Source organism: Palaemon carinicauda, chromosome 3, assembly GCF_036898095.1.
Source record: "Palaemon carinicauda isolate YSFRI2023 chromosome 3, ASM3689809v2, whole genome shotgun sequence".
Classification (NCBI taxonomy): domain Eukaryota; kingdom Metazoa; phylum Arthropoda; class Malacostraca; order Decapoda; family Palaemonidae; genus Palaemon; species Palaemon carinicauda.
Genome location: NC_090727.1, coordinates 166,785,442 through 166,800,888, shown reverse-complemented (window position 1 = coordinate 166,800,888; position 15,447 = coordinate 166,785,442). Strand labels below are relative to the sequence as shown.

At 42.5% G+C, this 15,447-nt stretch overlaps 1 protein-coding gene and 1 pseudogene across 1 annotated transcript in view; one reads left to right on the top strand and one right to left on the bottom strand.

Annotated features, from left to right (window-relative positions):
* The window catches only part of LOC137638753 (nephrin-like), a 748,229-nt pseudogene that overhangs the window by 173,379 nt on the left and 559,403 nt on the right, over window positions 1-15,447 (bottom strand).
* Window positions 1-15,447, top strand: part of LOC137638752 (BTB/POZ domain-containing protein KCTD5-like) — a 40,323-nt gene that overhangs the window by 18,845 nt on the left and 6,031 nt on the right. The window contains exon 3 of the mRNA XM_068371099.1: window positions 10,505-10,692. Within this exon, the coding sequence (XP_068227200.1) occupies window positions 10,505-10,692 (188 nt within the window). The remainder of the gene's footprint in view (window positions 1-10,504; window positions 10,693-15,447) is intronic.

Sequence of the window (15,447 nt, the reverse complement as noted above, 5' to 3'; positions counted from 1 at the left end):
GTGAGGAAGAGTGTTTGGAGAAGTATTATGTAGGAATATAGTATTTTGAGTTAAAACTACAGTATTGTAATATTATCTTCTGTTCACCAATACAAAGAAAAACAGTAGAAAGGAATTCATCACAGGTTATTAACCATTAGTTTGACAATCTTTATGGGGAGAATAGGGTACAGTATTCTATGGTTATTAAGTATGTAGTGAGTATAATGACCTATTTCATTGTTGTACACCATGTCACTGTCATTGTACACAAATTGTTTTCCCTTTATGGCTAGGGTAGCTTACTCTATGGAACCTCTTACTGTATTGTTAATTAGGCTATGAATTTGTCAGTCATTTATGTATTTAAGGTGAAGGAAATTCTCTGATTTTTATTTAACTTTGATACTTTTTATTCTTACACGGATACAAACTTCTGCGTCGTTTCAATGGGTTACTGTACTCCTATTTTCATTTTCTACGATGAGACAGTCAAAAGAAAAAGGAATTTCATTGCATCACACTATGGTTGCTAAACAACCACAGTGCATGGTGGTATGGGGCACCGTCGCATGACACTTCACTACACTCCTGATCGTTACATTAAGAGAACGAATCCCTTTCTCTCTCTGTGAACTAGACATACGCATTCGCCACACATAATCTCATAGTGCTTAGTTCTTGTGCCTTATTTATTTTTTATTATTCAGTGTCACTTGCATTATTATCATGTGTGAGTTACGACAGTGCATTATAGCCAATAAGCCTAATATCATGCGTTCATGCCCCAGCCTGGATGAACGTCCATCTGGCACCTTCACGAGTTGGGTAGATGTTGATCCGCATCCAGTTTGCCCCTTTTGCTGTTGCAAGAAATGTTCAGTGGAATCATAGTGTGATTACTATAGGGAGTGGCTGTCCTCTCAGTGGGAGAGATATTCTTCTCGTCACAGTAAACGAATTAAGCGAGATCGCTCTCCTTCGTCTTTTGCCAGCAGTGGCAAGAAACCAAGTTTGTTTCTGCAGCAAACGTTATCTCCCAACCTGGTCCTTCATGTCAGGAACCCACTGAGGCTCCAGTCATAGATGATGAGGGCCAAAATAATTTTGTAAATGTTTCACCACCCAGTGTTGATAATGTACAGTACTGTATAAACTTGAGTCGGTACTTGTAGGGGATCCTTTGGCTACGGCCGCTGTGCTCCCAGTTGTTTCAGAATGGTCTTTGCTTCCTCTAGTGGTGAAGAGACTTTTGACTTAGTGAGGTTCCCAGTCTCTGGACAAGTTCACCACTCACTGGAATCACTAACTCCCTGTGTATTGTTCACCAATCCCAGACTAAGCTCCAGTAATGGAAGATGCATTTCAGCTCCCGTGGGACAGACTAGACTTTTACTCGTTTTTGCCATTCTGTCTGATTTGCCAGATCCTGAACAGAGTCTGAACATACTAGGAAGTCGGAGAAATGCGAGTAGCTCCAAAATATCCAACAGTAGAGTGGTATCTTTACTTGCCGGAACTTCTCATGGAAGTTCCAAAATGGCCAAGCCTACTACATTATCCACATATAAGAAAGTTCCACAACGCAGTGCATTTCCTGTCACTTCACGGCTGGAGACAATCCAGCATCTCCTCCGAAAAAGTTTTTTCAGGACCAACTGCAAAATAACTTCCCGGATACTGTACAGTACTGCCTCGATACAAAATTAATTCGTTCTTGAGTGGCTTTTGTTTTGTGAAAACTTAGTACCCTGTACAGTAATACCTTGAGATACGAGCTTAATGCGTTCCGGGACCCGAGCTCGTATGCCAATTCGTTTGTATCTCGGATCAATTTTTCCCATGTGTAATAACTTAAAAAATTAATCTGTTCCCACCCTCTGAAAAAAACACTTGAAAACAGTACTGTATATTACAGTGGAAAAACATAGTTTTTAATTGTTCTAATTCACAACCTACACTCACAAAATAACAAATACTTATGTACTGGTTATGATCTGCAATAAAAGATGACATTATTATGGAGTTCTTACCTTCGAGACAGACGGTAGCGGCCAACAGCAGTGTGTGCGGAGGAGGAAGGAGAGAGACTTGATGGCAACATGTTCGTTACGCTATACTTTTGTAACACTACGTAACATATCTTAAACTTTAAATTTAACTTACATAAAATTAGCTTACTGTACCCACACTTAAAAATAAGTGTTAATCTACACTAAACTTAATTCTAATTTTGTTTTCATTTTTTTACTGTTCTTCTGGCTTGGCTATTTTTGACTCTTCCACCTTCACTTTTTGCCGGCCTTTTTAACCCTTTTACCCCCATGGACGTACCGGTACGTCCTTGCAAAAAACTGCTATTTACATTTTTTTTTTTTTTTTTGCATATTTTTGATAACTTTATGAGAAACTTCAGTCATTTTCCAAAAGAATGAGACCAACCTGACCTCTCTATGACAAAAATTAAGGATGTTGGAGCAATTTAAAAAATATATGTTGCAAATGTGCTTGAAAAAGAAAACGCCTGGGAGTTGAGGGTTGGAAAGAAAGTTCCAAATAGCTTGGGGGTAAAAGGGTTAAAAGGAACCTGTCTAGTGATGTTTGCTTTTGTCTCCCCTTCAAGATGTTACGAAAATGACGTACACAAGTGTCGTCACAAAAGGCTAGCGCACGACCACACGCCAACTTGTCCGGGTGCCTCTTTTCTATAAAAACTGAAAACTCCAGGTACTTCACCAACATGTCTGATTTCCTTCGTAGAAAGGTGGTCTTTCGAGTCGGAACTTTCTGCTTCCCCATGCCTCGCAACCGAGTGTATCTCAGTCCTTTTTTTTAAATCATTCAACCAGCCACGACTGGCTTTGAAGTTTTCCGCTGGCGTCGAAGTCTCCCCTCTCTCAGCTGCTTGTTTTCTTTCAAGTCATCGTAGATTCCACTGGCCTTTTCACGGATGATCGTCTCAGTCACGCTATCTCCCGCCAACTGTTTCTCCTTTATCCATATTAAAAGAAGCCTCTCCATCTCGTCATGAATATCACTGCACAGCTTGGAAAGGATGGTTGGTCCTTTGGAAGGCTTGGTGCTCTTCATAGCATCCTTCTGCTTGAGGATGGTACATATTGTTGATGTACTCCTCTCATATTGGCGACCCAGCTCAGTCACTGGTACACCTCTCTCATGTTTTTTGATTATTTCATGTTTTATCTCGATTATCATCATAAGCTTTTTCTTTTCACTACCCTTGTTTGCACTCGCTTGCTTTGGACCCATTTCTTATTCACTTAATTCTGTACCGATTAACGCAAAAAACGCGTAAAAGATGCAAACACTACGGCCGATGCTCGGAGATAACTTTATGCGACAGAGATCCGACGGGAAAGAGCGAGCGATGTTGTCCTCGTGAGCAGCCTCTCGCACACTCGGCCACCTTGCAGCTGCTTAGGGAACCGTTTCATATCTTCGTATCTCAGATTTTTCTCTCTATCTCGGGGCAAAAATTTGCTTGAAAATTTCCACGTATATCAAATTTCTCGCATGTTGGGGCACTCGCATGTCGAGGTATTACTGTATTATGAATCATGTTTTACGTGTAAATCGCCTAATTCGTTCCAAACCCTAAATAAACACCACATTAAGTTTTATAATAAAGCTACAATATAACCACAATGAAATACTGAACAGCCAAATACGTTTGAATCATTCAATATATCTAACCTAACTGTTAATACCTGTAAATTAAGAAGTTAGTAGAATATAATGCAATAATAAATGGAAAATAATACAATACATATACTGTTGTACAATACTGTACATATACAAAATATACAGTACCATATGTACTGTACTATTTTTATAGTTACCCTTACTATAGAGATATACATTTTCTGTTATGTATAAACAACCTGTTTTCTTCAACTGATCTCAAATTTTTAATGGGTAACTATTTTATTCTCGGCCTGGCTGCCAAATCTCTTTTCTTATCATAATACATTTTTTGCACTGGGAGTTGAAAAAATCTTTGTATCTCGTTTCGCATCATAAGAATTTCGTAAGTAGATGCTTTCGTATCGACAGGTATCATTGTATCCCTGAAAGTTGTCCTCAGCAGTCTACCAGACCAAGTGGAAAATCTTCTGTAATTGGTGTTGTAAGGCCATTATTCCCCTGATTGCAGACTTTTTGGTGTTCCTGAGGAATGAGAAATCCCTTGCAGACACTGCAATAAAAGGCCTTGAGACAGGTTTTCAAATTGAAAGAGCTTGACCTCTCTCTATGGGAACTCTCAGCTCTCATTCAGAGTTTCGAGCAGACTTGTCTTCCTCGAGAACTGGGATGTGATTAAGGTTCTCAGGTCTTTCAAAAAAAAAAAACCCTACAGACCTATGCATAAAGCCTTAAACAGGGACCTTACTTTAAAGATAATTTTCCTCCTTGCATTAGCTTCAGCCAAGAGAGTAAGTGAGCTACAAGATATATCTTATCTTATATCACATTCCAGAGGGTGGAAAGAATTAGCCCTTTCATTTGTTCCTGAATTTGTGGCCAAAAACCAGAATCCGGTTGAAAACGATATTAGATTTGACTCTTTCTTGATGTCTGTCAAAGAGGTAACTGATGATCTCGGTGGATGGCATTTTACCCTGTCCCCTGAGATTAATTAAAAAGTATTTAAAGTGAATGGCATATCTTAGGCCTTAAATTTTCAATTTGTACATGAGCACAGTTCACTCCAGAAAGAAAGTACTATCCAAAAATACAATTTCACTTTGGGCGAGAGAAACAATCTTGAGAGCTCATAAATCCTCGAGAAGTGTCACCCCCTTCACCCCTGAGCACATCCGTGGTTTTTTTTTCTGCAATCCTTAACGTTCTATAAAAACTACTCAGTAGCGCAAGTCCTCAAAGTTGGTGTAAGGAAGAGACAAAACCACTTTTATGGACCATTACCTTAGAGATTGTCCTCATAAGTCTCGACACTATCTCCTTTGGGCTTTTTGTTGCAGCACAACAAATAATCTAACTTTGCTCTTATGCGGCACATAATTGTTTTTATTAAAAAAATCCGTTATTCTCTTCATTATAAGTGTATGTAATGTGGGTCTAGGCAGAAGGTGATCAGAGGTGGACATGAAGTCTTCACATGGGTCTTACCCTAGTGCAAGTAAGAAAGCCATACTTTTCAATTCATTTCATATTATTATTATTATTACCTGTATTATTATTATTATTATTATTATTATTTGCTAAGCTACAACCCTAGTTGGAAAAGAAGGATGCTATAAGCCCAGGGGCCCCAACAGGGAAAATAGCCCAGTGAGGAAAAGAAAGAAGAAAGATAAAATATTTTAAGAACAGTAACAACGTTAAAGTGAATATTTGTTCCAACACAGAGGCTTACCTCGAACTACTTTCTTAGGAGGTACCTGGAATCTCCTCTCAACCGACCAGAGTTTTGTGTAGTTTACCCTACTTCCGTTTTCTGTGAGGACTACCCCAGGCGGAAGGATACGTGCCCTGAGGCTAGTCCCGAGCCAGGTCACACGTTAGCTTGGGTCTCGACCCTCAGTAAGTTCTCTGGTCGTGTTGTGATATCATCTCGACGCTCTCCTTGTCTCAGTGCGACCCTTTGTGTCCCCGACTCGTGTGTCCCACGTGGTACCCGCGTGGCCCGCTATACTTTCCCTTGTGCTCTCGCATGTCCGCTTGTTTTCCCTTGTGCTTTCCCTTGTGTTTGTAAAGTGTTCTCTTCCCTTATTATCCTTTCCCGCTGCGTTCCTGTGTCTTGCGGTATTGTGCTAGTGCAGTATAGAGCATCATCGCCGTTGCCCTGGGCCTAAGGCTGGAAAATCGTGTGGTGCGTTCTTATCTAAGACTGAGGTGGACCCGCACTCCCTTTGCTCTTCGTGCAGGGGTAGAGTTTGCTCTCCTTCGGACATGTGTCCGGAGTGTGTGTCGTGGACCGAAGTGCAGTGGGTGAAGTTTGGGACGAAGAAGAAGTCGTCTAAACACTCGCCCAGGAAGTCCAGCATTTCTTCGCCCGTGACGTCTACAGGAGAGAAGTCTGACAGGGTTCCTTCTTCATCCCCTACCCAGAGTAGGGGACGAGGTAAGTCCGTTGCGGGGAAGAAGCCAATGGTTCTTCCCCAGGAGTCGTGTCTTCGGGATTCTGGGGTTGCTGATCCTTTACAGGCAAGTAGGGGCCTGACAGTTTTATTAGTGAGGGTCCGCAGGCGATGCCCTTGTGCATCGGGGGCACGTCTCTTCGGACAACCCTATGTGGAATAAGGATGTCGCTGTATCTTCACCAGCATCGTGGATTCATGTTTCAGGCGCCTCCGCAGCTGAAGGAGCCCCAGGAAAAGAAGATTCGCCGTTAGAAGATCCCCTCGGATGGGGCCCCCCGAGAACTCCCTGTAGATCACCTTTGAGGGAGGAGGACGGCCTTGGGTCCTGGTTCCAGAATGTTGATCGTCCGATTTCTCTTCCAGCCCCTCTATCGGCGGTTCCCGATATCTTCCTTCAGCCTTCGACATCCGGAACCCAGAAAATGGTGAAAGCGGACGTTCCCGTCTCTCGTAGTTGTTACGAGGAGTCGTCAGGGTCCTCGGAGGTAGGCTCATCGTTGTCGTGGAGAAGACACTGTCGAAGGAGGGACAGATCCAGGAGACGTCGCTCCCCCTCGAGGTCCCGCTCTAGGTCAGGGCATGGGAGGAAGCGGTCAAGGTCCCCGAAGAAGAAACCCAGGAGGAGTAGTTCGCCGAAGGAGCAATGGGTCCTCGTTCCCCGCAGTAAGCTCGCGGACTTTACTACTCTCCCGAGCACTGCGGGTTGGCTTTCCGGAGACAGTCCTCCTAGAAGGGCCTCCACCAGCCATAGATTTGACCCTCACAAAGACCCAAGGAGCTCTTCGGACAAGCATAAGACCTCGAAACGGGCTTCCCTACCCGCCCAGCGGATGGAGTTGCCTTTTCGGACGGGCAGCCTCGTCGAGTTAGCTCAGCCGAGCGATATGGGGGGACGGCTTCCTCCGTTGGGCAAACCCACGGAAGCCTCTCCCCCTTTGAAGAAAGGCAAACGGAGGACGGAGGTGCCCGAGCCCTCCGCAATGCCTGTCCTCAGACCACAGATTGGTGCGAAGGCCTCCGTCAGTACGGTTCCTCAACCTCGGACGGCGATACTGAAACCGCGCCAGTAGAGGACTCCGCTTATAGGAGGGTCATTGGTCTGATTCGCCATCACCACAGGATTGAGGAACCACTGCCTGCGGACGAGGATGCCTGGTGGTCTAGCGTTAATAGACTAATGGAGGAGCCCGTCCAACAGAAGCCCTCCTTAGCCCTACCTGTAGCCAGAGATGTGAGACTTGGCCGTGCTCACATATACAAGGTTGTGGCACGAAACGCTGAAGGTTCCAAGGTTCAAGGGTCCTCCAAGTTACTCCAGGGGTTGAAGTCCCAAAGTAAGTACTACTGGATGGAAGGACAGCCACAAGGAGCCAGCAGAGTAGAAGACTCCTTGGAAGTCTTAGATCAGGGAACTTCGGAGGACGGGGCTTCCTCAGCTCCTATCTGTTTTTCTCCATCGGAGGCGACGATGATGGAGGAGATGTCCAAAGATCTCGTCAACGTCGCCTCTTGGTTAGACTGGTGGGCCTCGACACTAGTAGGCATCCAGGCTTCCCCCGACTCTACAGTGCCGTCCAACCAAGCACTGCTGAAGGAACTTACCAGCTCCGGAGGACGGGCCTTGAAGTTCCTAACTTTTCAGTCCCTAGCGTTATCCGCCAATTGGGTTCTGCGACGAAGGGTCACAATCTTAAATAAATTGTCCAGGCGTATACCGGACAGGGAGGCGAGGACCTTGAGGAACCTTTCTGTATGGGGTGACGGACTCTTTCCCTTGAAACAGACATAAGAAGTGGTGGAGAAACTGTCGAAACGGAAGGAAGTGAACACTCCCAGACTGCATACCATGAGGAGGCCCACTTACAGAAGGCCTCCTCCGGATGGACCGTCGACGTCTCGGGCCCCCCCTAGCCAGGTGAGGAGAGAGGCCTCGGCTTCCCTGTGGTCTCACCCTTCGCAGCCCTCCTGCAGGGGCGATCCCACAGCCCCAGCCTCCTATAGAACAGCCCACTCAGCTTCCAGGAGAAGCCGGTCAGGTCGCTCCTCCAGAAGGACGTAGGTTGAGAGGCCCCCCACTCCTGCCCAAGCCTCAGGTAGGGGGATGCCTCAAACGATTTTGGCAAGCATGGAAGAATCACGGAGCGGAACCCTGGACGGTAACAGTGTTAAAAGAGGGGTACAGGCTCCTGTTCCTGGCAGACCCTCCACCTCTTATCCCAGCAAGTCAGGCGGAGTGGTTAGCCCCCAAGGACCCCTTGAAGAGGGAGGCCTTACAAGAAGAGGTCTCCACTATGTTAGCGAAAGGGGCTATGGAAATGGTGCTACAACCTGGTCCAGGTTTCTACAGCTGCCTCTTCCTGGTGGAGAAAGCGACGGGGGGTTGGAGACCAGTCATAGATCTGTCAGCCCTCAACAATTTTGTGTGCAAGACCGGCTTCAAGATGGACACCCCGAAGTTGGTCCTGGAGTCCTTGAGGGAGGGAGACTTCATGATTTCCATAGGTATCAAGGACGCCTATCTCCAGCCCGAAGTACTTTCGGGTGAAGTGGGATACCCAGATCTTGCCATTCAAGACTCTTTGCTTCGGCCTGTCGACAGCGCCCCAAATCTTCACGAGAGTCTTCACGACTGGCTCTGTATGGGCTCACGAACGGGGAATTCATCTGATTCGCAACCTGGACGACTGGTTACTCCTTTCTTCCTCAGAGGCAGTTTTGAAGGAACAAGGCGCGGAGCTAATGCAATTCTGCAAGGTTCTGGGTATCACCATCAACCTGGAGAAGTCTCACCTGTCTCCCTCCACCAGGATGACGTACTTGGGGATGGTTCTAGACTCCCGACTAGTGAGAGTCTTCCCATCGGAAGAAAGGCTAAACTACCTGGACCAGATCCTCCGTCCCTTCCTATCGGGCTAGCCCAGGAGAGCGAAGGATTGGCAGAGATTGATAGGACATCTAGTATCTTTGTAGAAGCTGGTTCCCCAAGGGAGGATGAAACTCAGGGCCATCCAATGGAACCTGAAGGGGCTCTGGAACCAAGTAGGGTCGCCCTACAAAGTAATTCCTGTTCTTCCAGGGACAAAGCAATTCTTGGAGTGGTGGAGAGACCGAGCAAACACCCTCAAGGGGATGCCCTTCGCGGCGGAGCCCCCGTAGATGCTCCTCTTCACGGACACCTCCAAGGAAGAATGGGGAGCTCACCTTCGCGGGGAGTCAGCAAGGGGTTCTTGGACGGAAGTGGAAAAGACACAGCATATCAACGTCCTGGAGATAAAGGCCGTTCAGAAAGCATGCCTTCAATTTGTCGGTCTTCTAAGGGGAAACACAGTGGCGTTAATGTAGTACTGTCTGGCCATTCAAATGATCCAGTAACTCTCCAGCGGTAGTATCTCAACGGGTGGCTGGTGCCCTGGCCAATCTACTACCTAATAAATAATTGTATATTATTATTATTATTATTATTATTACTACTAAGCTACAATTTTAGTTGTAAAAGCAAGATGCTATAAGCCCTGGGGCTCCAACAGGGAAAATAGCTCAGTGAGGAAAGGAAAGAAGTAAAATAAAATATTTTAAGAAGAGTAACGACATTAAAATAAATATCTATATAAACTATAAAAACTTTAACAAAACAAGAGGAATAGAAATAACATAAAATAGTGTGCCTGAATGTACCCTCAAGCAAAAGAACTCTAACCCAAGACAGTGGAAGACCATATTACAGAGGCTATGGCTCTACCCAAAACAAGAAAACAATGGTTTGATTTTTGTTTTTAGTGTTTATATAGCTTCACTCCTACCACAAGACTCATCCTTTTGTATTGAATATACGGCCTTGCCTCTTTACAAGCTGCTTACACAGTTTCAATTTATCCACTTTTGATCTTTTGCTGTTACTTATTAGTAATTGTATCTATTAGAGAGGAAGGGCATACCTCTTAACTGAGCCCCTCTAAAACTGCATTTTTCCTAGTTATTCAAACTTGAGTAATTTAATCAAAGGTCCCACCTCAACCACTCCAGAAGTCTTTTGACCAGGTGAAAGTGAAGAGCATCATGCAATGGTACCCCGTGTCGCCATGCACTGTGGTTGCTTAGCAACCCTATTGTGATGCAATCAAATCACTTTTTCATTTGATTATCTGGTCATACAAAACAAAACTAAGAGTAACCCATTTAAATGACTAAGGTTTGTATAGCTAGCAAAAATAAATAGTTTTATAAATCATTTATTGAAATGCTGTATAAGATAGATATGTGTGTATGTACTAGGTTAAATAAATTATGAAGTGAAAATGTAAGTGTTGGTTTTATGTGCTTATTTATTTTTTAAAAATGACATACAGGTAGTATGATAAAATGTGTGAAATTATGAGTTTTTGTACCTAACGAATTTCCAGGTGTACTAGAAGAAGCTGAATTTTATAATATCACCGAATTGATAAAGCTTTGCAAAGAGCGCATCAGCCAGCGGGATAATAGGCCACCCAAGTCTGGGAAGAAACACATGTACAGAGTTCTACAGTGCCATGAAAATGAACTTACACAGCTTGTCTCGACTATGTCAGATGGATGGAAATTTGAGCAGGTAGGATGGAAAAGAATTTGGAACTTCACCTTTGCCATGATAAATGTTTTTTTTTTTTTTTTTATTGCTGAAGAGGTTATTCTTTTTTACTTTTGTTTTCAATAACACAAAAAGTAGTATTTTAAGCAAACTTTGATTACTATCTATTAGGATTCAAGCAAGACTGTTTAGTTATATACGAGCCGAGTACCTATATTTTCATCTAATTTTACCTTCTATAGATTTGTAAAACATAATTACTACACTGGATATGAGGGAATTTATTAACAAGATTTCTATTTTTAGATGTTTGCAAGTTTCCACTTTATACAGTATGTGAGTTTGTGTTAGACCATGTAAAAAGAAATTCTAAAAGTTTTTAGTTAGTTACACTGTATTTTGTTCATTTGTTCCTACATGAATATAAACCTTTGTCCTTTAATTACCTATGCCAAAATCAAAGATTTTTCTAAAGGTATATATTCACTGGTGCCAGTTTAGATTTTTTATTTGTTAGTGAGCAAAATTACACAAGAACTACTGTACTAATTATGGCTAAACTTGTAGTCATTTTAGTTATGACCCAAGGAGGAATCTGTAACATTTTGGAAAATGTACACCAAAGTACAAGTACACAGCAGTACTCTGAATATAATCGCAATGTTGAGTAAATGACAAATATTTTTAAAGTTTATTTTTTGTTTTTGAACAACATTTTGGAAAAACTGATGGACCAGTTTCCACAAAACTTGCAGGACATGTGGAGGACTGCCCAAGGACAAATCCATTAGATTTTTAAGAAAATACATTGAAGTACGGTAATACCTTCAGATACGAGCTTAATGCGTTCCGGGACCCGAGTTCATATGTCAATTCGCTCCTGTCTTGGATTAATTTTTCCCCTTTAAAATAACTAAAAAAAATAAACTGTTCCCACCCATTGAAAAAGACACCTTAAAACAGTATTTTACAGTGGAAAAATGTTTTTGATTGTTCTAATTCACACCCTACGCTCACAAAATAACAAATACCTATGTACTGGTTATGATCTGCAATAAAATGTGACATCATTATGGAGCTCTTACCCTGTGGCCGCAGGGGCATATAAAAATTAGAATAGCGCCAACGTTATCCTTGCGTGTCGTAAGAGGCGACTATAAGGGACGGGACGAGGGGGCTGGGAACCCCCTCTCCTGTATCTACATCCTGTGAGACATCGACAAAGAGATGGAGCTGGGGGGAGAGTGACTGCTCCCCTCACTCTAGTTTTGGGGTGTTTGAATGTGCGTGGAAGTAGTACGATAGAGAGTAAAAGATGTGAAATTGGAAGTATGGTTAGGGATAGAAGGATGGATGTATTGGCCTAGTGTGAGACGAAGATAAAAGGAAAGAGTGAAGTGATGTTTGGTGAAATGTCTGGTAGAGTGTCTGGGATTGGAAGGGGAAGGGCGAGAGAGGGTGTGGCTTTATTGCTGAGTGGATGGATGACAGGTAAAGTAGTGGAATGGAAGGAGATATCATCTCGGTTAATGTGGGTAAGGGTTAGGTTGGGTAGGGAATGTTGGGCGTTTGTCAGTGCTTATGGGCCAGGTAGTGAGAAAAGTGAAGAAGAGCTGAATGAGTTCTGGAATGAATGAACTAGGTGTGTAGAAGGACTGGGTAGAAGGAATTATGTAGTTGTTATGGGTGACTTAAATGCTAGAGTGGGCGCTGGAGAGGTAGAAGGTGTCATTGGGAAGTATGGCGTACCAGGTGAAAATGAGAGTGGTGAGAGACTGGTAGATATGTGGTTGAGCAAGAGATGGTAATAAGTAATAGCTTTTTCAAAAAGAAAGATAAAAATAAGTATACATGGGTAAGAGTGGCAAATGGAAGAGTAGTAGAAAGGGCATTAATGGATTATGTGTTGATAACAAAAAGAATGTTTGGAAGATTGAAAGACGTGCAAGTGTTTAGGGGTATGGCTAACGGTATGTCTGATCATTTTTTGGTGGAAGGAAAATTAGTTGTAGCAAAAGAGTGGGGGAATAGAGTAGGTGGATGTAAAAGGGAGCTAGTGAGGGTTGAAGAGCTAATAAAACCGGGGGTAAAAAGTAAATATCAGGAAAGGTTGAAAATGGCATATGACGAAGTGAAAGTAAGAGAAACTGGTAATTTAGAGGAGGAGTGGAAGTTAGCAAAAGAAAATTTTGTTGGGATTGCAAGTGATGTGTGTGGTAAGAGGGTTGTTGGAGGCAGCATGAGGAAGGGCAGTGAATGGTGGAATGAAGGAGTGAAGGTAAAAGTGGAAGAGAAAAAGAGGGCTTTTGAAGAATGGCTGCAGAGTAATAGTGTAGAGAAGTATGAAAACTATAGAGAGAAAAATGTGAAAGTAAAGCGCAAGGTACATGAGGCAAAGAGGGCAGCTGACTTGAGGTGGGGTCAGGGATTGGGTCATTCATATGAAGAGAATAAGAAGAAGTTTTGGAAAGAAGTGAAGAGAGTAAGGAAGACTGGCTCAAGAATTGAAGAGACAGTGAAAGATGGAAATGGAAGGTTGTTAAAAGGAGAGGAGGCAAGGAAAAGATGGACGGAATATTTTGAAAGTTTACTGAATGTTGAGGATAATAGGGAGGCAGATATAATTGCTGTTGCAGGTGTTGAGGTGCTAGTGATGGGAGATGAGAATGAGAGAGAGATTACAATAGAGGAAGTGAGGAGAGCACTAGATGAAACGAGAGTAGGAAAAGCATCTGGTATGGATGGTGTGAGAGCTGAGATCTTGAAGGAAGGGGGTGTGACTGTACTTGAATGGTTGGTGAGATTGTTTAATATGTGTTTTGTGTTGTCAATGGTACCAGTAGATTGGGTTTGTGCATGTATTGTACCACTATATAAGGGTAAGGGAGATGTGCATGAGTGTTCTAATTCAAGAGGTATTAGTTTGTTAAGCGTAATTGGAAAAGTGTATGGTAGAGTATTGATTAATAGGATCAGGATAAAACAGAGAATGCAATCTTAGAAATACAGGGTGGTTTTAGAAGAGGTAGGGGTTGTATGAATCAGATTCTTACAGTAAGGCAGATATGTGAGAAATATTTAGCAAAAGGTAAGGAGGTGTATGTTGCGTTTATGGATCTGGAGAAAGCGTATGATAGAGTTGATAGGGAAGCAATATGGAATGTGATGAGGTTATATGGAGTTGGTGGAAAGTTGTTGCAAGTAGTGAAAAGTTTCTACAAAGGTAGTAAAGCATGTGTTAGGATAGGAAATGAAGTGGGTGATTGGTTTCCGGTGAGAGTGGGGCTGAGACAGGGATGTGTGATGTCGCCGTGGTTGTTTAACATGTATGTTGATGGAGTGGTGAGAGAGGTGAATGCTTGAGTGCTTGGACGAGGATTAAAACTGGTAGACAAGAATGACCATGAATGGGAGGTAAATCAGATGTTGTTTGCGGATGATAATGTACTGGTAGCAGACACAGAAGAGAAGCTTGGCCGATTACTGACAGAATTTGGAAGAGTGTGTGAGAGAATATTTCTTGTTTATCAATTCTCGAATTTGAATAGTCTTATTACCTACAGATTGTATATAATTCCAAGTCATAAGCTTTGCAGTCTCTAGAATTTACTATTTGGTCACGTGGTTCGTTTAACTTTGTGCAGTTTAAACACTTTGATGCTTGCGTATTACACTCCGTGGTGGAATGTTTTCCTGAACATTTCCTGCAGACTTTATCATCATTCTTAGACTTTCTATCTTTTTCAAGATGTCTATACCTCTGACAGTGGTAGCAGGTGATCACATGGTATCTATTACGTATGTTATAAATATCCCATCGTAACGAAACTTTGTCCTCATTATCATGAATAGCCCTCCGAACTTCAGGATCACATTTCAGCACATAGTGGGTGGTCCTCCTGAGGCATTTTTCTTCAGGACTACACTTATCTTCTCTTCTATATTTTGGATTTGGTCCAGGCAGCGATTTTTTTTAATCAAAGCATTTACTTCATCATCTTCGTCATTGTACACATTGCATATCATTATTTTTGGTTTTAGTTTTCCAATTTTTCTCGTTTCAGTGTCAGCCACCAATGCCTGAATTTTGTTTGCCGTCTCTTCTCTGATCATTTTGTTTGCAAAGTTTACAACAACATTTCCATTCGTAGTTGACCGTGTGTTAAGTACTGTATAGGAATGTCTTTAAGTGCTTGTTCAACCTCGCACTTTCTTTCTGTAATTTTAGTTGTTGTATTAGTTGATTTAATTCTCAACAGATTTTTTTCCTTAACTTTGTCAGCAAATGTCTGTTTCTCCGGATTTGGCTGGGATGTGTATACACCAAACCACCTTCACAGCCTTTAATCTATTGGAGTCTACCCACAAGTCTATTGACACCTTTGTTCTTGGTCTTGTGTTGGCTCCCATGCAGGATGTTACCTAAGCATCCTGTCATTAATTACCTCATTATTGAATTCAATGATCAAAAATATATTTTGTATTTTAAATGACTCAGGTTTGTATAACTAGTAAAAATACAAATTACTTTGAAGAGTTAGTTTTAATGGCTTCTTTCCATCTCTAATTGGATTCTTTTTTTATCTGCACAGTTACGGTACAAGCCATGAAACCAAAAATAATATATGTTGCCATTTGCTAAGCGTTGCCTTTCTGGATCAAGTAGCTTTTTAATGTTGTTTATATATTGTTAGATGGGATAGAGAATGTGATATGTATTGAGGGTCTTGGTAATGTTAAAAATTGAAATGGAATATAAGTTTCTGTACATCAGAC